General features: G+C 45.6%; 1 protein-coding gene across 2 annotated transcripts in view; it reads right to left on the bottom strand.

Annotated features, from left to right (window-relative positions):
- LOC112262712 (palmitoyltransferase ZDHHC8B) overlaps nucleotides 1–23,219 on the bottom strand; it is a 112,706-nt gene that overhangs the window by 2,491 nt on the left and 86,996 nt on the right. For both annotated transcript variants that reach the window (XM_024438428.2, XM_024438430.2), the window contains 9 exons: nucleotides 19,931–20,052; nucleotides 16,866–17,023; nucleotides 15,236–15,408; nucleotides 14,801–14,903; nucleotides 14,486–14,577; nucleotides 13,426–13,561; nucleotides 13,052–13,169; nucleotides 1,878–1,984; nucleotides 75–1,222 (listed from right to left, as the gene is read on the bottom strand). In XM_024438428.2, the coding sequence (XP_024294196.1) occupies nucleotides 75–1,222; nucleotides 1,878–1,984; nucleotides 13,052–13,169; nucleotides 13,426–13,561; nucleotides 14,486–14,577; nucleotides 14,801–14,903; nucleotides 15,236–15,408; nucleotides 16,866–17,023; nucleotides 19,931–20,052 (2,157 nt within the window). The remainder of the gene's footprint in view (nucleotides 1–74; nucleotides 1,223–1,877; nucleotides 1,985–13,051; nucleotides 13,170–13,425; nucleotides 13,562–14,485; nucleotides 14,578–14,800; nucleotides 14,904–15,235; nucleotides 15,409–16,865; nucleotides 17,024–19,930; nucleotides 20,053–23,219) is intronic.

Here is a 23,219-nt window from a genome sequence, read left to right on the forward strand (position 1 = left end):
TTCTGTTCCCTCCCCAGCGCCTCAGCTCATTTCATGCACCCCAGGAGACATTAGGGGTATGTTAGGATTCATACCTTGGGCCACCAAGGCGGGGTGAGTCTGTTCTCTCCAGGGCGTGGATGAAGGAGAGTTTCTTGTGGGTGTAGGAGGGGGATTGGGGCATGGCAGGGGAGTGGTGGGGCTGTTGGGGTGGGGAGCGGCAGGGGGGCTCAGGGACCCTGCCTCCCTGCATGCTGCTGTCAGTGTGCAGGGAGCTGGAGGAAGTCCTGGGGGCACGTGCCAGAGAGGAGCCACCAGAGTAGCGCAGCACGGGGGTCCGAGGCCCGTAGCTCACCACCCCCATCAGGTTGTCCCTAGAGCCTCCGTAGGCTGGAGGCGTGGGACCTCTGGAGCTGGGGTCCCGGGGACTATCCGGGTAGCAGGCGCTGGGAGGCAGGCCGTACCCTCCAGAGCTGTCGAACATGCCTGAGTCCTGAGCCTGGGCATAGGACTGAGCCTGGGAGCACCCCCCATGGTGCTGCAGCTTCTCCCTCTCCTCCATCTCCTTACGCTCCTGGATGGAGGCCATGATGGTTTTTGAGAGGTTGTCGTAGCGCACCGGGGACAGGTCCCGGTCCTGGGGGGACTGCCTGCCCCTGCTCATCCCCATCCCCCTGGAGCCCAACACCGGGGACAGGTCCCTGTTCTGCGGGGACTGCCTGCCCCTGCCCCTGCTCATCCCCATCCCCCCAGAGCCCAACACTGGGCTGAAGCTGGGGGGGACCTGCTGCTTCTGGATCTGAGGTTCAGGCCCCCGCACGTGGCACATTTTGGTTGGCAGGTAGGGTGAGTGCGAGCCCATAGAGGGCATGCCGGGGTGGGCCATGCACTCGGCTGCAGTGGCTGGGGAAATGCTGGGGTTGAGCAGGCTGTCGTAGGAGAGGCTGCTGTTGCGGTTGGACAGTGGGGAGAAGACGCTCTTGTAGGGGGTGGAGGTGACTGTCTCAGGCTGCAGGACAGGCAGCTGGCCCTTGTCCCTGCGCTGGTGGGCCTGCTTCAGGTTGAGGGAGCTGGAGTTGATGGGGTAGGAGTCCAGTTGCAGTGGGGAGGACTGGAAGGAGCGGTGGAGAGGGGCGTTGCGGTAGTCAGGCAGGTCCAGGTTGGGCTCTGAGCGGTAGTCGACATGGCAACGGCCCTCCTCCAAGATGGCGGACGCCTTACGGTGGTCATCTGGCATTACAATCTGACAAGACAAAACAACACAGAAGTAGTGAGAAATATGAACTATTATTTTGACTACCCATACATACTATAATGACATTTTTGTTTTGTTCTGTATTTTACCCCCTTTTTCTCCCCAATTTCAATTTTGTCTCATCGCTGCTACTCCCCAACGGGCTCAGGAGGCGAAGGTCGAGTCATACGTCCTCTGAAACATGACGCGCCAAACCGTGCTTCTAAACACACATTCGCTTAACCGGAAGCCAGACGTACCAATGTGTCAGAGGAAACACCGTTCAACTGACGACCGAGGTCAGCCTGCAGGCACCCGGCAAGCCGCAAGGAGTCGCTAGAGTGCGATGAGCCAAGTAAATCCCCCTGGCCAAACCTTCCCCTAACCCGGACGTCGCTGGGCCAATTGTGCGCCACCCTATGGGACTCCCGATCACGTCCGGTTGTGATACAGCCCGGGATCAATCCCGGGTCTGTAGTGACGCCCCTAGCACTGTGCCTTAGACCGGTGCGCCACTCGGGAGGCCGTAACGAGAACATTTTTATAAAAAATTGAAACGGCTGTTCATTTATATGCAGTCACACTCGCAACTGTGCAGGAATAAAGTAAAATATTGGGTAAGCCTGTTTGCAATTACTATTAGAATTCAGTCATTTAGTCTGACCTTCTCTCCTGCCGCATGGTAATGGACTTTAGGGATGGTGCCGAACGAGGGCCGGTACTTGTACATGGCCGGGGTGGAGGGATGGGTCTTGCCGGACAGGGAACTATCTGGAAGTGGAAGACACAGAACAATGTTACTGTGAGAGACAGACTATTATCTGGTGTAAGGATGTAAGCATCCATTTTATGGTGTGTTAGAATTGATTGGGCTGTCATCATCAGAGCCTTTCATGGCTCATTATGTTGTAAAAGTAGTCTCCACCTCAAGCTAAAAAAGAAAAGCAAACTGAGAAAATAAGTCATTCAAAAGCTAACATATAAAGACAATCATAAGAAATCCTCCTTACATTGAAATCTTTGCTTTTTCAGCACAACAGAACGTGGACATGTCCTAGCAAAGGTAAATATTGTGGTGCTGCATTGATTTTGTCATTGCAAATAATGCAGTAACATAAAACACCACCAAGTGGCAGTAGAGCTACTGTGATGGAAAAAACAGTCAGGAAGGAGCTCCAGACATAATGCACCATGACACAATAGATCAGGAATGGAGGTGGGGGGCCACAAAAAATCTGAACTCATCCTGAGGGGCCGAAGTGGCTTGCGGGTGTGCGTACCCTCACAGAGTCCATAACTAATCTGGAGCAGATTGACTGAACCAGGCCCACTCACGACAAATGACAGGACATTTCTCCTTGCTGATGAACAGCGATAGAGGACTGTCATGCTGGAGTTCATTCATCAAACCTAACTAGCTATAAGTCACTAACTAGCACTGAGATGGAGCGCTTTTAGGAGGCCAGAGAGAGCAGTTCGGTGCAATACACCAGAGAGAGAAAGAAACAAAAAGAGACAGAAAGAGAAACACAGGGAGAGAGATACACACTAGTGATTTGCGGGTTGACTCATAACCCGCAGTCCTCGTGGGTTTAGGGTCATGAAATATTGTGTGGATGAAGAGCGGGTTATACATGTATAATTCTTGTGCAATTCATATCTACAGGTTACACTGAGGTTTCTCTTTCATAATATTTTATCTGCCATTATAAACTGGGTGGTTTGAGCCCTGAAAGCTGATTGGCTGACAGACATGGTATATCAGACCGCATACCACGGGTATGACAAAACATTTATTTGTACTGCTCTAATTACGTTGGTACCAGTTTATAATAGCAATAAGGCACCTCGGGTGTTTGTGATATATGGCCAATATATCACAGCTAAGGGCTGCATCCAGGCACCTCGCTTTGCGTCGTGCATAAGAACAGCCCTTATCCGTGATATATTGGCCATATACCACACCTCCTCTGGCCTTATTGCTTAAATAGAGTGTAAGCCAAAGCTTTAGGGCCTTACTGTAACTGCACCAAATGCTATCGGGAACTTGGGCAGAAAACGTTGCTCCACTGAGGCAAAAAGGAATTCAATAAGAGAAAATCTGTGAAATAGAGAGTTGAAAATAAAGAAAAGGGAGGGCCAGAATAGTAACGTCTGGGAAAGATTTTGTGAAGTGGTGAAAGAGGTTGATAGCAGTGGGAAGTGTGATGTTACAGTGGCTTGCGAAAGTATTCACCCCCTTGGCATTTTCCTATTTTGTTGCCTTACATTCTGGAATTAAAATTGATTTTTGGGGGGTTTGTATCATTTGATTTACACAACATGCCTACCACTTTGAAGATGCAAAATATATATTTTTTGTGAAACAAACAAGAAATAAGACAAAAAAACAAAAAGCCTGAGTGTGCATAACTATTCACCCCCCCAAAGTCAATACTTTGTAGAGCCACCTTTTGCAGAAATTACAGCTGCAAGTATCTTGGGGTTTGTCTCTATAAGATTGGCACATCTAGCCACTGGGATTTTTGCCCATTCTTCAAGGCAAAACTGCTCCAGCTCCTTCAAGCTGGATGGGTTCTGCTGGTGTACAGCAATCTTTAAGTCATACCACAGATTCTCAATTGGATTGAGGTCTGGGCTTTGACTAGGCCATTCCAAGACATTTAAATGTTTCCCCTTAAACCCATCAAGTGTTGCTTTAGCAGTGTGCTTAGGGTCATTGTCCTGCTGGGAAGGGGAACCTCCGTCCCAGTTTCAAATCTCTGGAAGACTGAAACAGGTTTGCCTCAAGAATTTCCCTGTATTTAGTGTCATCCATCATTCCTTCAATTCTGACCAGTTTCCCATCCCTGCCGATGAAAAACATCCCCACAGCATGATGCTGCCACCACCATGCTTTACTGTGGGGATGGTGTTCGAGGTGTTGGGTTTGTACCAGACATAGTGTTTTCCTTGATGGCCAAAAAGCTACATTTTAGTCTCATCTGACCAGAGAACCTTCTTCCATATTTTTTGTCTTTTGGCGAACACGTATTCCAAACGTATTTCCTTATTTTTTTCTTTAAGCAAGGGCTTTTTTTCTGGCCACTCTTCCGTAAAGCCTAGCTCTGTGGAGTGTACGGCTTAAAGTGGCTCTATGGACAGATACTCCAATCTCTGCTGTGGAGCTTTGCAGCTCGTTCAGTGTTATCTTTGATCTCTTTGTTTGTTGCCCCTCTGGTTAATGCCCTCCTTGCCTGGTCTGTGAGTTTTAGCGGGCGGCCCTCTCTTGGCAGGTTTGTTGTGGTGCCATATTTTTTCCATTTTTTAATAATGGATTTAATGGTGCTCCGTGGGATGTTCAAAGTTTCTGATATTTTTTTATAACCCAACCCTGATCTGTACTTCTCCACAACTTTGTCCCTGACCTGTTTGGAGAGCTCCTTGGTCTTCATGGTGCCACTTGCTTGGTGGTGTTGCAGACTCTGTGGGATCTTATTTAGGGGCTTCATAGAAAAGGGGGTGAATACATATGCCGGGACCAATTTTCCATTAAAAAACAACAACAAGTAATTCTTTAAAATTTCACTTCACAAATTTGGACTATTTTATTTATGTCCATTACATGAAGTCCAAATAAAAAAAACTATTTAAATTACAGGTTGTAATGCAACAAAATAGGGAAAACGTCAAGGGGGATGAATTATTTTGCAAGGCACTGTATGTGTGATGATTGAGGCAATATACAAATTTCAATGTCACAAGACTGGGACTTCAAATATGGCACGTCACGGGATATGTAGTCTACTGTTTAGAAGGGTTAAATGGAATAGTAAGTGAAATCTGGGCACTGGCTGTAGGTCTATACAGTGCCTTCAGAAAGTATTCATACCCCTTGACTTATTCCACATTTTGTTGTGTTACAGCCTGAATTCAAAAGGTATTGAATAGATGTTTCATCCATCTACACGCAATGCCCAATAATGAGAAATTGAAAACATATTAAGAAATGTTTGCTAATGTATTGAAAATGAAATACAGATATATATAATTTACATAAGTATTCACACCCCTGAGTCAATACTTTGTAGAAGCACCTTTGGCAGCGATTACAGCTTTGTGTCATCTGTATCAGCTTTGCACATCTGTATTTGCTGATTTTCTCCCATTCTTCCTCGCAGATTTTCTCAAGCTCTGTTAAGTTAGATGATGACCAGTGGTGAACAGTAATCTTCATCTTTCTACAGATTTTCAATGGGATTCAAATCTAGGCTTTGGCTGGGCCACTCAAGGACTTTCATGTTGTTCTGAAACCATTCCAGCGTTGCTTTGGCTGTATGCTTGGGGGTCATTGTCCTGTTGGATTGTAAATCTTCGTCCCAGTCTAACATCATTTGCACTCTGAAGCAGGTTCTCATCAAGGATGTGCCTGTATTTGGCTTCTTTCATTGTTCCCTCTATCCTTACCAGTCTCCCAGTCCCTGCTGCTCAGAAGCATCCCCATAGCATGATGCTGCCACCACCATGCATCACGGTAGGGATGGTGTTGACGAGTGATGAGCTGTGCCTGGTTTTTCTCCAGACATAGCGCTTTGCATTCAGCCTAAAGAGTTCCATTTCTGTCTCATCAGAGTGCAGAATCTTTTGCCTTATGCTCTGAGTCTTTCATGTGCCATTTTGCAAACTCCAGGCGTGCTGTCATGTGCCTTTTTTCTCAGGAGTGGCTTCCATCTGGCCACCCCCTCATGGCCACTCTCTCATGTTTTCTCCATCTCAGCCAATGAACTCTGTACTTCTGTCAGAGTGGTCATTGGGTTCTTTGTCACCTCCCTGACCAAGGGCATTCTTGCCCAGTTGCTCAGTTTGGTTGGATGGTCAGCTCTAGGCAGAAGTGACCATATTTTCTTCCCAATGATGGAGACCCATGTGCTCTTGAAAACTTTGAACACTCTAGAAATGGTTTAATACACTCCCCCAGATATATTCTATCTTGGAAATCTAAGGACAGTTATTTGGGCTTCATGCTATAGTTTCTGCTCTAAGTTCATGCTATAGTTTCTGCTCATGCTATAGGGTCCCACTGTAAACTGTGGGACCTTATATAGACAGGTGTGTTTCTTTCTAAATCGTGTCTAAACAATTGAATTGGCCACAGGTGGACTCCAATCAAGTTGCAGTGACATCAAATATGATCAAAGGAAATTGGATGCACCTGAGCTCAATTGAGCATCATTGCAAAGGGGTATGAATAGTTATGTCAATTAGATATTTCTGTATTTAATTTTTAATAAATGTGTTAAGATTTCTGTCATTATTGTGTGTAGATGGGTGAGATTTTTTTATCCAGGCTGTAACAACAAAATATGGAATAAGTTAAGGGGTATGAATACTTTCTGAAGGCACTGTATCCTCTCACATAGCCTAATATAATATTAGCTCCTGCAGAATTAAGCATACCTTGCAGTAAATTGATACACCAAATGTACATTTTGAGTGGAGAAAAATGATTGATTTCTTCCAGCATCTTGAGAGAATGTATGCATCGTTAGGGATCGTATGTAAATGTATTATCTTTATCAGCATCATAAAAACAATATATATATATATAAAAAAAAATTTACCCCCTTTTTCTTCCCTCATCGCTGTAACTCCCCAACGGGCTCGGGAGAGGCAAAGGTCGAGTCCTGCGTCCTCTGAAACACGACCCACCAAACCGCACTTTTTAACACCCGCCCACTTAACCCGGAAGCCAGTCGCACCAATGTGTGAGAAGAAACACTGTTCAACTGATGACCAAAGTCAGCCTGCAGGCGCCTGGCCCACCACAAGGTGTTGCTAGAGCGCGATGAGCCAAGTAAAGCTCCCCCAGACAGTCTCCCCTAACCCAGACGACGCTGGGCCAATTGTGCGCCGCCCTATCGGACTCTCGGTCACAGCCGGTTGTGACACAGCCCGGGATCGAACCCAGGTCTGTAGTGATGCCTCAAGCGGTAGACCGCTGCGCCACTCGGGAGGTGGCTGATAGTTTCTTATCAGAAACATGTTGGGTCGTTTTCACTGCTTTTCATTTCCTTAATTAAGCAAGTCAAGTCGACTAACAAATAGCCGACCAAAATGTTGGAAATTATAAGCAGAAACGTATCTAAATTAGGCTTTAAAAAAGAAATCCTGCACCCCTTCTCAAAAAATCGTTCCTCTGTCTCTGACTGTACAGCGCATTTTCAATTACCCTACTGTATTTGCAGGTCAGGGTCGTACACGAAAATGGATCTCTCCTACAGCCAGTGAGTCCTGTGGCTGTGGCTTGCTATATAAAGTAGGCAAACAGGAATTGAGGCATTCAGTTACTTTTCTATTGAACGTTAGAATTTGCAAAACGTGTGACCTAAGCGACTTTGAACGTGGTATGATCGTCGGTGCCAGGTGCGCCAGATCCCGTATCTCAGAAACGGCCGCACTCTGTTAACCGGTAATGTTGCGACAAACAAAAAACATCCAGTCAGCGGTAGTCCTGTGGGCCACAAGAGATCAAAGGAGAATGGCAAGAATGATGCAAGCTAACAGGCGGACCACAAAGCGATAATGGCGCAGTACAACAGTGGTGTGAAGAACGGCATCTTGGAACGCACAACTCGTTGATCGTTGTCACGGAGGGCTATTGCAGCAGACGACCACACCGGGTTCTATTCATATCAGCTAAAAACAAGAAGAAGCGGCTCCAGTGAACACACGATCAACAACACTGGAGAATTGAGGAGTGGAAAAACATAGCCTGGAACATGACAGCGAGTTCAGTTTACTTGAGTGGCCTGCGAAGTCCCAAGACCTCAACCCAAAAGAGCATCTTTGCGATAAGATGGAATGGGCCGCCGTCCAATCTGCAGCAAGTGTGTGATGCCATCACGCCACCATGGACCAATATCACTGAGAGAAACAGACACAGATTATTTTTTGGTCAGGAACATATACAGGATACTACCCTCTACAACATAACCTTTACTCCAAACCGAAACCCACAACCTGATTTTGGACGGAATTACCTGGAAGGCTTACAACTACCAAATATTAAATCAAATCAAATCAAATTTTATTTGTCACATACACATGGTTAGCAGATCTTAATGCGAGTGTAGCGAAATGCTTGTGCTTCTAGTTCCGACAATGCAGTAATAACCAACAAGTAATCTAACTAACAATTCCAAAACTACTGTCTTATACACAGTGTAAGGGGATAAAGAATATGTACATAAGGATATATGAATGAGTGATGGTACAGAGCAGCATAGGCAAGATACAGTAGATGGTATCGAGTACAGTATATACATATGAGATGAGTATGTAAACAAAGTGGCATAGTTAAAGTGGCTAGTGATACATGTATTACATAAGGATGCAGTCGATGATATAGAGTACAGTATATACGTATGCATATGAGATGAATAATGTAGGGTAAGTAACATTATATAAGGTAGCATTGTTTAAAGTGGCTAGTGATATATTTACATCATTTCCCATCAATTCCCATTATTAAAGTGGCTGGAGTTGAGTCAGTGTCAGTGTGTTGGCAGCAGCCACTCAATGTTAGTGGTGGCTGTTTAACAGTCTGATGGCTTGAGATAGAAGCTGTTTTTCAGCCTCTCGGTCCCAACACTATACAAATGCTCTGGAAAACAACAGAAACCTGAAAACACCATCCAACCTGGAACTGAGTGAGTAATGTTTAGTCTGAAGCTATATTTTATTTCCAAAAGCCAAGGAGAAAAATACACGACTTTACTTTATAAGGACTGAATGCTAAATTAAGGCCGCCAAGCTTGATACAACTTCAATTAGCACTGACGTGTCAAGTGAGAGGTGTCAAAGCCCTTCAGCCCAACAATGGCAGGAGTGTCGAACAGTCTACTCCAACCAAATGCAGAGGCCTTAGAAGCTGCCTCCTGCTGTTCAGAGGTAATTCAAATACAGTACCCTGTGTATGTAAAGAATGATGAGCTTCATTTTGTGATCTTCTTATGGAAAATCAAGAGACACTTTTTGCTGACTATTATAAAAATGGGAACATCTGCAACCTCATCTTCCACACAAACCATCCCCTGGCATGGCACAGTGCTATATTAGCACACTACCCCTCTTAAGAGAGGTGGTGTTAACGAGGGGTGGAACTCAGGATACTAGACAACGAGGACTCCGAGTCAGCTAATTTAATCTCTATAAATCTGGAACAGTAATGGTACAGGGCAACCCCAAACAGCTTCAGCTGGACTTTCACCTAATCAGGAGAAGCTCTCCCTTGAGAAAGATGCCCACACCCCGAGCGGGTCAGACCAGACCTCTTCATTATACAACCCCACAGATGAGCAACCCCAAGCGGAAAGTCAACCTCCCAGCACAGAGTACTACCCCCCCATTGAAATGAAGGATACATTTACCCAGCTGGAGGTAAGGCAGGTGGAGCTGGAACAGCAGGTGTTTACACTCCAGTCAGCACAGACCCAGACAACATTCCAGCACAACAACACCCTCTTAACCAGACCCGGAGAGCTGGAGGTGGAAAGAGACATATCTGCACTCTGGACTGTGGCGAGACAACTTCAACAATATAAAAAGAAAGAGCAGGAGAAGAACAGACCACTAGAGGAGAGGATCAGGCTGTGGGAGGAGAGGTTGAGGGGGATGGCGTGTGACAGAGAACAACCCACTCAAGAGGTGGCCACCCCCACAAAGAAGCCAGCAGAACAGCCCACCTCAGCTCCCGACAAAAGTCTCGACACCACAGCAGAACAGTCTTCCCCAGACCCTGGCCATAGTGTCGACATCAGGCAGAACAGACAAATGAAGAACCCCATGCCCAGGGGATCTCACCCGCTCTGAGCACCCACCCTGACCTTCTGTCTGAGGACCAACTAGGTTCACCTAGCCACATAATAATACACACAGGCACAAACGACCTGAGAGCCCAGCAGGAAAGGTTGGCCACAACACTGAAGGGAGTGATTGAAAAAGCTTCTTCTACTTTCCCCAATGCACAAGTGGTTATCTCCACCCTGCTACCACAAAAATACTTACACCCTGCTACCATACAGCGGGTAAACGCAAGCATTTCCAGTGACTGTGCCTCAAAACCAAATGTTTTCCTGGCCCACCACTCCACCATGGACTTGAACAGCCTCTATGACCAGGCCCAACCCCCACTCTTACACTAGCCCAAGCCAATGGCATGTACCAGATGCTCAACAGGCTCTGCTCACACTTACTGGTCTGAGGCCAAACCACATGACCAACAACATTGAACACTTTATGGAACACAAAGCCTTCACTATCTCATCCTGGAATATCCAAGGCCTGAGGTCATCTGCCTTTGGCCTAAAGAGCAGGAAACTGGACTTCATTAAAGAAATCGGAAATACAGACATTGTCATCCTACAAGAAACCTGGTATAGAGGAGACTGGTTGCCCTCTAGGTTACAGAGAGCTGGTAGTCCCATCCACCAAGCGACCAGGTGTGAAACATGGAAGGGACTCAGGGGGTATGCTAATTTGGTAGAGCAGACCGAACTCACTCCATTAAATTAATCAAAACAGGAACATTTTACATTTGGCTAGAAATTCAAAAGGAAATGATCTTAACAGAGAAAAATGTCCTCCTGTGTGCTACCTATATCCCCACACTAGAATCACCATACTTTAATGAAGACAGCTTCTCCATCCTGGAGGGGAAAATCAATCATTTCCAGGCCCAGGTACATGTACTAGTCTGTGGAGACCTAAATGCCAGACCTGGACAAGAACCTGACACCCTCAGCACACAGGGGTACAAACACCTGCCTGGAGGTGACAGCATTCCTTCCCCCATATGCCCCCCTAGCTACAACTATGACAACATAACCAAGAAATACGGGTCACAACTCCTGCAGCTCTGTCGCATGCTGGGTATGTACTTAGTCAATGGTAGGCTTCGAGGGGACTCCTATGGTAGGTACACCTATAGCTCATCTCTTGGCAGTAGTACTGTAGACTACTTTATCACTGACCTCAACCCAGAGTCTCTCAGAGCGTTCACAGTCAGCCCACTGACACCCCTGTCAGACCACAGCAAAATCACAGTCTACTTGAACAGAGCGATACTCAATCATGAGGCATCAAAGCCAAAGGAACTGAGTAATATTAAGAAAAGCTATAGATGGAAGGAATGTAGTTTGGAAACCTACCAAAATACAATTAGGCAACAACAAATCCAATCCCTTTTAGAAAAGTTCCTGGGTGAAACATTCCACTGTAATAGTGAAGGTGTAAACTTGGCAGTAGAAAATCTTAACAGTATATTTGACCTCTCAGCTTCCCTATCAAATCTCAAATAGAAAACCGAAGAAAATGAACAACAATGACAAAATCTAAGAAAGAAATTGAGAAAACTGTCCAACCAAAAGCATAGAGACCCGGAAAACCTGAGTCGACGCCTTCACTATGGTGAATAACTAAAACAATATAGAAATACACTACGGAAAAAGAAGGAACAGCACGTCAGAAATCAGCTCAATGTAATTAAAGAATCCATAGACTAACCACTTCTGGGAAAATTGGAAAACACTAAACAAACAACGACACGAAGAATTATCTATCCAAAATGGAAATGTATGGGTAAACCACTTCTCCAATCTTTGTGGCTCTATAACAAAGAACAAACAGCAAAAACAAATACATTATCAAATACAAATATTAGAATCAACTATTAAAGACTACCAGAACCCACTGAATTCTCCAATTACCTTGAATGAACTACAGGACAAAAGAAAACCCATCCAACCCAAAAAGGCCTGTGGTGTTGATGGTATCCTCAATGAAATGATCAAATATACAGACAACAAATTCCAATTGGCTATACTAAAACTCTTTAACATCATCCTTAGCTCTGGCATCTTCCCCAATATTTGGAAGCAAGGACTGATCACCCCAATCCACAAAAGTGGAGACAAATTTGACCCCAATAACTACCGTAGGTTATGCATCAACAGCAACCTTGGGAAAATCCTCTGCATTATCATTAACAACAGACTTGTACATTTCCTAAGTGAAAACAATGTACTGAGCAAATGTCAAATAGGCTTTTACCAAATGATCGTATGACAGACCACGTATTCACAAACTAGAATGCTATTTACACAGTGGCAGAATACCTGACCACTGTGACTGACCCAAACTTAAGGAAAGCTTTGACTATGTACAGAGTCAGTGAGCATAGCCTTGCTATTGAGAAAGGCCGCCGTAGGCAGACCTGGCTCTCAAGAGAGGACAGGCTATGTGCACACTGTCCACAAAATGAGGTGGAAACTGAGCTGCACTTCCTAACTTCCTGCCCAATGTATGACCATATTAGAGACACATGTTTCCCTCAGATTACACAGATCCACAAAATATTTGAAAACAAACCCGATTTTGATAAACTCCCATATCTACTGGGTGAAATACCAGTGTACCATCACAGCAGCAATATTTGTGACCTGTTGCCACAAGAAAAGGTCAACCAGTGAAGAACAAACAGCATTGTAAATATAATCCATATTTATGCTTATCTTCTTCCCTTTTGTACTTGAACCATTTGTACATCGTTACAACACAGTATATATACATAATATGACATTTGTAATGTCTTTATTAATTTGGAACTTCTGTGAGTGTAATGTTTACTGTTCATTTTTATTATTTATTTCACTTGTATACTACCTACCTCACCTGCTTTGGCAATGTTAACATATGTTTCCCATGTCAATAAAGCCCCTTGAATTGAATTGAGAGAGAGAGAGAGAGAAGAGAGGAGAGAGAGGAGGAACGTAATGACTTTCATAGATTGCCCATTATTACCTTGGCTGGACGTCAGCTGGCTCTTCACCTGGTTGTAGCGTTCTGCTTTGGGAGGTAGCGGAGGCTGGTTGTCTAGGCCTTTGTCATCCACGGCCAGGCCATCCAGACTGATCTTGGACTTGACAGGGGAGATGACGAGTGGTTAAAAGTGGTCTTAAAAGGAACAGCAGGTGGAGGAACAGAACCAGGGATAGGCCAAAGGATATGACTGGGGGACAGGGTTAGGTAAAGGGACTGGCTGGGAATAGTACAGTTGAAGAGGACTAGAAAGATGGCTCGGTGAAATATAGACAACAGGACTGGGAATAAAACCAGGAATAGGACATGGAACTAGAAATATGACTGTTGTATCTACTGAATGTACCGAAGCTTACTTTAGACTGGAGGATACTGGTGTGGATCCCGTTGTTGCTGACCTTGATGCTGATCTGTCTGTCAGAGAGGTCTGGTCTGATGAAGGGGGGTTGGATGGAGACAGGGGGCTTCTTCCTGGGGTCCACACCATTGTACCTGTACAGAGGAGAGGAGAGGAGAGGAGAGACGACTCATCGTATGAGAGTTAGCCTGAGTCCCAGATCTGTTTGTACCGTCTTGCCAACTCCTGTGTTATTGTCAGGTGACAATGACATAGGATTTGACAAGACTGCACAAACAGATCTAGGACTCAGGCTATATGGGAGTATGGGGCGAATTCAATGGTGGATGATGACTATAATAAAACCGTTTCACCTGGGTATTGTCTATCTGTGGCTATGTATACTGTTAATTCTAGCAGTGTAATATCTCCCAAAAGGTCTCTTTAAATCAGGCTCTGGGGTCTGGCTGCTGAATGTGTGTTTGTGCTGTGCTTGATTTCCCTTTAACTTTTGTGTGATTCAGTTCTCCCAGCCATCCTCTGGGGGTATAGGTGACTTCCTCCAGGCAGAGAAAAAACACACAAACACACACACACCTCTTTGGAGATTGCTGCAGTTCTATCTCAGCAGTCTACTCAGAATGACTACAGCAGAACAGGTACCATGGCAACCCCCTTGGTCTGGTTACCGCTGAGCTTTTTTTAAAACATTTATATTTTTCTCCCCAATTTCATGATTACAATCTTGTCTCATTGCTGCAACTCCCCAACAGGCTTGGGAGAGGTGAAGGTCGAGTCATGCGTCCTCCTGCCCGCTTAACCCAGAAGCCAGACACACCAATGTGTTGGAGGAAACACCGTTCATCTGATGACCGAAGTCGACTGCAGGCACCCGGCCCACTACAAGGAGTCGCTAGAGCGTGATGAGCCAAGTAAAGCCCCCCCCGGCCAAACCATCCTCTAACCCGGACGACGCTGGGTCTATTGTGACCGCTGACTTTTTATTCCCCGTCTATCCGGCTCCCACCACACACCACCCACACCCCCTGACCTACAGTAGGAAACCATGTCCTCCTTACCTGGGCGCCAGGGGAGCACACAGGACATACTTGATGTTGCCACAGCAACCCCGCGTGAAGGGATTTACTCCTCCACGGAACTTGCCCGTCACCTGAGGAACAGAAGGCGTTGTTAGAATGGGGGAAGATGCAAGGCCTGAACACACACACAGCTAGAACTAACTAGCTAGCAGATTTGAGCTGGCAAGTGAAGCTGCAATGCTGATATTGTGTCCTGTGTGGTACATGGTAGAATGTACTGTATGTTTGTGAGTGTGTGTGTGTGTGTGTGTGTGTGTGTCTGGTTAAGCCGCTCTTAGCTGTGCCCCTTCTCACCTGTTCGTTAGTGGTGCGACCTCTGGCGACAAGGACCATATGGAAGCCTGTCAGGCCCATGACTGGAATGAAGAAGAGCCCTGCTATACACATCACCACTAGACTTGATATACATAGTAAAGGAGAGCGCAACGTTGTTAGGAGCCATTTTAGCAGCTGCAAGCCAACCTGCGCTGTCACCAACGACTGTATGGCTGCCACAGAGCCATTCAGACAACTACTTTATTTTCTCTATACAACAATCAAACATTATCACAATCCACCCGCAAGGATGTGATTGTCAACCCATAGAAAATGAGGTGGCCATTCTGGTGGTCCATTTTAATGATCAGACACACTTTTCCCCAGGGCCTTCAGACCAGACCACAAAAGGCCCTAGTTTTGATACAATAGAAGGTGAAATGAGACCCATCTGGCGTCAGTGTAGAAGGATACGTGACGGTGGTGTGCAACGTGCCCAGCTGCTCCATGTGGTGCAGCACGAACAGCAGGCCGAAGGAGAACACGCCCACCATGTGGATGCTTAGCGACAGCAGGAACAGGAAGAAGTAACGGTAGTTCCTACGCCCGATACAGTTGTTCACCCAGGGGCAGTGGTGGTCAAAGTCCTGAGGAGAGAGTGAGAGATAGGTGTTTAGGATGGTGGATAGATAGTTGTTCACCCAGGGGCAGTGGTGGTCAAAGTCCTGAGGAGAGAGTGAGAGATAGGTGTTTAGGATGGTGGATAGATAGTTGTTCACCCAGGGGCAGTGGTGGTCAAAGTCCTGGGAAGAGACAGAGAGAGATGGATGGGTGTTAGGAGATGGTCATAGGGTAGAGTGGAAATTAACAGGATCATACTACATGATAAAAGCTCTTCAGTGTATTCACACACTCCACAGAGATGTTTCAATCAATTCCATCATCTCTGATTTGCATAAGTCAGATTTCTAGAGTTTTTAGAAACATCTACTGTACTTTAGCTGACTTTGTTTTTGATTGTGGTTGAGCGTCTACTGAAGAACACAGAACCAGTGTAAGTAGTTTGACTGAAATATAGGAGGCTGCCTCACAACCTTTAGTTCAAAGTCAGATTTCAACTATTTTATGGAGAGATAGACTGTACATGAAAGAGTGGTGCACAGCCGCATCAGTAGGCTACTGGGAGAGCAACGCAGCCGCATCAGTAGGCTACTGGGAGAGCAACACAGCCGCATCAGTAGGCTACTGGGAGAGCAACACAGCCGCATCAGTAGGCTACTGGGAGAGCAACACAGCCGCATCAGTAGGCTACTGGGAGAGCAACACAGCCGCATCAGTAGGCTACTGGGAGAGCAACGCAGCCGCATCAGTAGGCTACTGGGAGAGCAACACAGCTGCATCAGTAGGCTACTGGGAGAGCAACGCAGCCGCATCAGTAGGCTACTGGGAGAGCAACACAGCCGCATCAGTAGGCTACTGGGAGAGCAACACAGCCGCATCAGTAGGCTACTGGGAGCAACACAGCCGCATCAGTAGGCTACTGGGAGAGCAACACAGCCGCATCAGTAGGCTACTGGGAGAGCAACACAGCCGCAGCAGTAGGCTACTGGGAGAGCAACACAGCCGCATCAGTAGGCTACTGGGAGAGCAACACAGCCGCAGCAGTAGGCTACTGGGAGAGCAACACAGCTGCATCAGTAGGCTACTGGGAGAGCAACACAGCCGCATCAGTAGGCTACTGGGAGAGCAACACAGCCGCAGCAGTAGGCTACTGGGAGAGCAACACAGCTGGAGAGTGGAGCTTCAAATGGGAAAAACAAAGTTATGAAACCAATCTTCTGTTTTACTGAATGTTGCTTGGATGTGGTGTAAAACATGATTGAAATCCACATAACATTGTTCACAGTATATTGACAGGTCTTAACTGTGAACACATACCATCAGTCAACTGTAGAGGTCACACATAGAAACAAGGCTAACACCACATTGAAATGTCAACGGCTGACAAATGGGCTAGAGTGTGGTGTCTGTCGGTCTGTGTCTCTGTGTGTGTGTCTCTGTCTCTGTGTGTGTGTCAGTCTGTGTCAGTCTGTGTCAGTCTTACCTCCACACAGTTGTCACACACACTGCAGTGAGAGCAGCGGGGCGGTCTGTAGAAGTGACAGGTGGCACACCATTTCATCCGGACCTGAATTCCTTTGATCTCTACATTCTTGTAGAGAGGTGCCCGGAAATCATCGTCCTTGTCCTCATCCTCATCCGCTGTCACAAGGGGAGAGATCATGTTAGCAGGCAAGTACACACACAAACACATAATCTGATTTATGATTCCATTTGACAGGGGCAACAGGAGGTAGACTTAAATTAAGCTAACTCCCATGGTTAGCTGTCTGTACAAATTTACATTTTATAAACAATATGCATTTTGTAGCCCACATCTTTGGCATCAAATCTAAATTAAATGCATGTCACATACACAGTTTACAGCAGGTATAAAAGGTTCTAGCTCCCTCAACAATGCAGAACATGAATCAATAATATCAATGAAAAGAGTCAAGTCAAAAATAACAAGTGGAAGAAGTGATAGAAGAGGTAGTATGCATCATAATAATGGACTGGATTTACAAATATAAAGTGGGCAGTGGAATCAATAGTATATAATAGAACAGCAGCGTTGACTCTAAGCATGTGTATATATATATACACACACACACACACACACGTAAGTTTGAGTTTAAGGGTTGGTTGGATGTATTTAACCATTACTGTGTAATGGTTAAAGCCCAGAGGGCCTGCATTTGGATGGATGACAAAACAAATGATCACATCAACTGCACACCCTACTCATTGGACTGCCACTGTCTTTTTGAATGAGTACATTTCCAGAGTTTATGTAGATCTTTGCACAATGGGCCACTTGACAATATTTCTATGTGAAGTGTATTGCTCTGGAGTAAGATAGGAAATCAAATGTGATGTCTTTTGGTTCATCAAAAAGCCCATTCAACCTGAAGGATGATCGTCATGGGATTCGTACACTTGGAACACTTTGTCACACACACACACACACACACACACACACACACACACAATCCTACTGAGAGACCTCACGGTTGTTATGAGTTTTCAGACTCTTCAAATAGATTTAAAAGGTAACCGACTGGGAAACTGAATGTAAACATCTCCCCTGCAGTCTGCTCTTTAAAAACAATCGTCAGCAGACAAATTAATGAGGCTTTGTCATCCAATACACAATATAGGCCTTTACATTTCAAGGCTGTCAAGGCTTTACATTACAGAACAATAGAAGCCTTTACATTTGAACCTGGTAGTCACATTCACTGTACATACAGTACGAGTCAAAAGTATGGACACACCTACTCATTCAAGGGTTTTTCTTTATTTTTACTATTTTCTACATTGTAGAACAACAATTGTTTAACACTGCTCCATACAGCAGAGAACTGTCAGATACAGCCTAGCTCCATACAGCAGAGAACTGTCAGATACAGCCTAGCTCCATACAGCAGAGAACTGTCAGATACAGCCTACAGCAGAGAAGCAGATCCATACAGCAGAGAACTGTCAGATACAGCCTAGCTCCATACAGCAGAGAACTGTCAGATACAGCCTAGCTCCATACAGCAGAGAACTGTCAGATAGCTCCAGCCTAGTTCCATACAGCAGAGAACTGCAGATACAGCCCATACAGCAGAGAACTGTCAGATACAGCCTAGCTCCATACAGCAGAGAACTGTCAGATACAGCCTAGCTCCATACAGCAGAGAACTGTCAGATACAGCCTACAGCCTAGTTCCATACAGCAGAGAACTGTCAGATACAGCCTAGTTCCATACAGCAGAGAACTGTCAGATACAGCAGCCTAGCTCCATACAGCAGAGAACTCAGATACAGCCTCCATACAGCAGAGAACTGTCAGATACAGCCTAGCTCCATACAGCAGAGAACTGTCAGATACAGCCTAGCTCCATACAGCAGAGAACTGTCAGATACAGCCTAGCTCCATACAGCAGAGAACTGTCAGATACAGCCTAGCTCCATACAGCAGAGAACTGTCAGATACAGCCTAGCTCCATACAGCAGAGAACTGTCAGATACAGCCTCGCCCCATACAGCAGAGAACTGTCAGATACAGCCTAGCTCCATACAGCAGAGAACTGTCAGATACAGCCTAGCTCCATACAGCAGAGAACTGTCAGATACAGCCTAGCTCCATACAGCAGAGAACTGTCAGATACAGCCTAGCTCCATACAGCAGAGATGACAGCTCATGAGGATTGTATTGACAGGGTAGGATCTACAAAATATACCCCTGAGGCCATATCGCTCTTAGAAGCAGGGATTTAACTGCAGTTTGTTTCTCCCTGCAGATACAGCCTTCCATACAGCAGAGAACTGTCAGATACAGCCTAGCTCCATACAGCAGAGAACTGTCAGATACAGCCTAGTTCCACACAGATACAGTGTGTGGAGGCAGGAACAGTAGGATTATCCAAGTGGCCACAGGCATCTCAATATAGTGGGCATGTGTTTCCCTCTGTAACACTCTCTCTCTTTCAAACTACTGCAGCTCTCCACTCCATCTCCACAACAACCACAGTAAGGAGAGACCACTTCAGGAAGATACATGAACCTGGCTGTGTCATATGTGCTGTAACGATTATTACCTGTTTATGGGGGGACAAGTAGTTCTTAAAGTCCGGAGCTTATTATGTTACAACCATAATTTGTAAATGGGCCACATTCAACGATCATTATACTAAACATAGGGGCCGGGCCATTCCCCAGGAGAGTGGACGACACACACACACACACACACACACACACACACAGTGTTTCCCTTTCTATACCGTTACTAACAGCTGACTACCATCAAGTACTGCCAGTCTTTTTTCAAAGGCAGCAGCAGTGGGCCTCGTAACCTCGACCAGGACTTGGTCGCCAGGTCACAGGCCTGTAAGTCATGCATAGCATGGTGCAGAGAGGGCCCAGTTTATTAGCTAAAACAGGCATTGTGGGCTAATGGGTACTGAAAAGACCCGGACAGAGAGAGCGAGTGAGAGACAGACAGACAGACGTAAAGAGAGAGAGAGAGAGAGAGACCCATTCATTTCATACAGACACTTTCAGTAGTAAAAGGGAACTGACCTTTGGGGAAGACTCCAGGGTCCATGAAGGTAGCCATGCTGAAGTTGGCCAGCACAAATAGGAAGACGACGCCATTGTAGAGAGGCACGGCGGGGGAGATTGTGTTGGTCAACCAGGGGCACCTGGAGAGGTGAGAGGACAGCAGTTAGGAAACTCCATTCACAGTTCATTCATACATAGTGATATCTGAGGATTCAGACATTTATTTTTTTATTTTACCTTCATTTAACTAGGCAAGTCAGTTAAGAACAAATTCTTATTTTCAATGACGGCCTAGGAACAGTGGGTTAACTGCCTTGTTCAGGGGCAGAATGACAGATTTGTACCTTGTCAGCTCGGGGATTTGAACTTGCAAACTTTCGGTAACGAGTCCAACGCTCTAACCACTAGGCTACCCTGACATAGGAGGCACACAATGAATGACACACAAATTCACAATTAGATGCGCACATATGCATCTACATAAATTCAGCAAAAAAGGAAACGTCCTCTCACTGTCAACTGCGTTTGTCAGCAAACATAACAAGTGTAAATATTTGTATGAACATAAGATTCAACAACTGAGACATAAACTGAACAAGTTTTACAGACATGTGACTAACAGAAATTGAATAACATGTCCCTGAACAAAGGTGGGGGGGTCAAAATCAAAAGTAACAGTCAGTATCTGGTGTGGCCACCAGCTGCATTAAGTACTGCAGTGCATCTCCTCCTCATGGACTGAGCCAGATTTGCCAGGTCTGGCTGTGAGATGTTACCCCACTCTTCCACCAAGGCACCTGCAAGTTCCTGGACATTTCTGGTTGGGAATGGTCCTAGCCCTCACCCTCCTCACCCTCCAATGTTTGGATGTACCGATCCTGTGCAGGTGTTGTTACATGTGGTCTACCACTGCGAGGACGATCAGCTGTCCGTCCTGTCTCCTTGCAGCTCTGTCTTAGGCGTCTCACAGTACGGACATGGCAATATATTGCCCTGGCCACATCTGCTGTCCTCATGCCTCCTTGCAGCATGCCTAAGGCACGTTCACACAGATGAGCAGGGATCCTGGGCAACTTTCTTTTGGTGTTTTTCAGAGTCAGTAGAAAGGCCTCTTTAGTGTCCTAAGTTTCCATAACTGTGACCTTAATTGCCTACCATCTGTAAGCTGTTAGTGTCTTAATGACCGTTCCACAGGTGCAGGTTCATTAATTGTTTATGGTTCATTGAACAAGCATGGGAAACCGTGTTTAAACCCTTTACAATGAAGATCTGTGAAGTTATTTGGATTTTTATTTATTATCTTTGAAAGACAGGGTCCTGAAAAAGGGATGTTTCTTTTTTTACTAAGTTTATATGTAAATATGTTGACAAATACTGATTCATACTGATAAAAGGATGGTAATCTGCCTATGAAATGAGGGATGGAGGGGAGATGCAAATGGGTTACTGCTGCACCCCCCTCCTCCTCCATACCCACAATCATCACCTCTACCACACACACACACACACACACACACACACACACACACCAGTGGAAACCAGATTTTCAGTATCTTTAATCCTGCGCAAATGGGAAAACTATGCAAAAAGGAGGACACGGTGTAAAGCTGGAATTGCTTCTTCGCCTCTTGAGATTCAGAAATAATAACAATGGCATCATCAGCCATACATGGAACAGACCAGATCTCCTCTCAGCCTCAGATATAAAAGTCAATTAGAGATGATGACACATGAGGAAAGGGCTATATTGGGTGCAGGGCTGAGCTATATTACAATGTCTAACATTTCCTGTAATTAGAGAGGGAGTTGCAGACAGGCCGGGCATGGATACAGACAGACAGCTCGCATAGGCAGTGTGTTAGTGTGTACCATCCACAGTGTTATCTCACTAAATCCTGGTTGAAAGATTCCTGCAATCAGGAGGGAATAAGCACAAAATCTGTGAATCTACCTACTGGGAGTTCTAGAAAACCTAGTCCAGGATTTAAACAGAATCACTAAGACATTTTGTGTGTCAAGCTTTTCCAGATACCTGGAAAATGCTGCAATCAAGAATACCAAGTAAATGTAGAAGAAAAATGTAGTAGAAATGTCAAGACATTGTATGAGCCCAAAAAAGGTCTCTATGCCTCATCGCCCCTGCTGGGTCCCCTTCTAGAGGCCCACCTGAGCCACAATGCAGGGTGGTTAAGTGTAGCCAGCCATAGGTACACTGTAGATAGATAGACAGACAGTCCAACAGACAGACAGACAGACAGACAGACAGACAGACAGACAGACAGACAGGGCTTTCTGTTGGTCTAAATGAGGCAGCGGTTTCGAGGAACCACCCTTCTTTGATCATGCCCGCTCAATCAGTGTTACTGCTTTACACACACACAGTGCACACAGACTGTATGCACACACAGAGCACCGATTTCCTGGCATCTGTTAATGGAGGTGATCCTCTCTCCATCTTGCCTCTTCCTTCCCCCTCTGCTCTGTTCAATTATTCAGAGTAGAGTGTGTACTGTAGGTAGGAGAATGGGATGCTGTGCTAGCAGGCCTGGGGGAGCATGGTGACTCACAGTGATCCCCAGCACCCAGCCTCTGCTCTGGAGGAGGGCCAGTCAACCAGCCTCTGCTCTGGAGGAGGGCCAGTCAACTAGCCTCTGCTCTGGAGGAGGGCCAGTCAACCAGCACCCAGCCTCTGCTCTGGAAGAGGGCCAGTCAACCAGCCTCTGCTCTGGAGGAGGGCCAGTCAATAAGCACCCAGCCTCTGTTCTGGAGGAGGGTCAGTCAACCAGTAACAGGGACCAGAAACACCACCTGTATCAGTGCCCATGTGGATAGTCGGTTCCCACAGCTTCTGTGAGTATGGCAAAACAGCGCTATATCATGTGGGTAATACCAAAAAGGTAGTTAAGGGAGAGAAAATCCTAGAGGAGTACAGTCTACCGCGCTTTCACCTATTAATCCCACTTGCCAAGTAGAAAAACAGCCAGTATTATTATTATTAATTATTATTATTATTATTATTATTATTATTATTATTATTATTATTATTATTATTATACCTACCTACCTACCTACCTACCTACCTACCTACCTACAGTTGAAGTCGGAAGTTTACATACACCTTAGCCAAATACATTTAAACTCAGTTTTTCACAATTCCTGATATTTAATCCTAGAAAAATTCCCAGTTTTAGGTCAGTTAGGATCACCACTTTATTTTAAGAATGTGAAATGTCAGAATAATAGTAGAGAGAATGATTTATTTCAGCTTTTATTTCTTTCATCACATTCCCAGTGGGTCAGAAGTTTA

This window comes from Oncorhynchus tshawytscha, linkage group LG12, assembly GCF_018296145.1.
Source record: "Oncorhynchus tshawytscha isolate Ot180627B linkage group LG12, Otsh_v2.0, whole genome shotgun sequence".
NCBI lineage: Eukaryota > Metazoa > Chordata > Actinopteri > Salmoniformes > Salmonidae > Oncorhynchus > Oncorhynchus tshawytscha.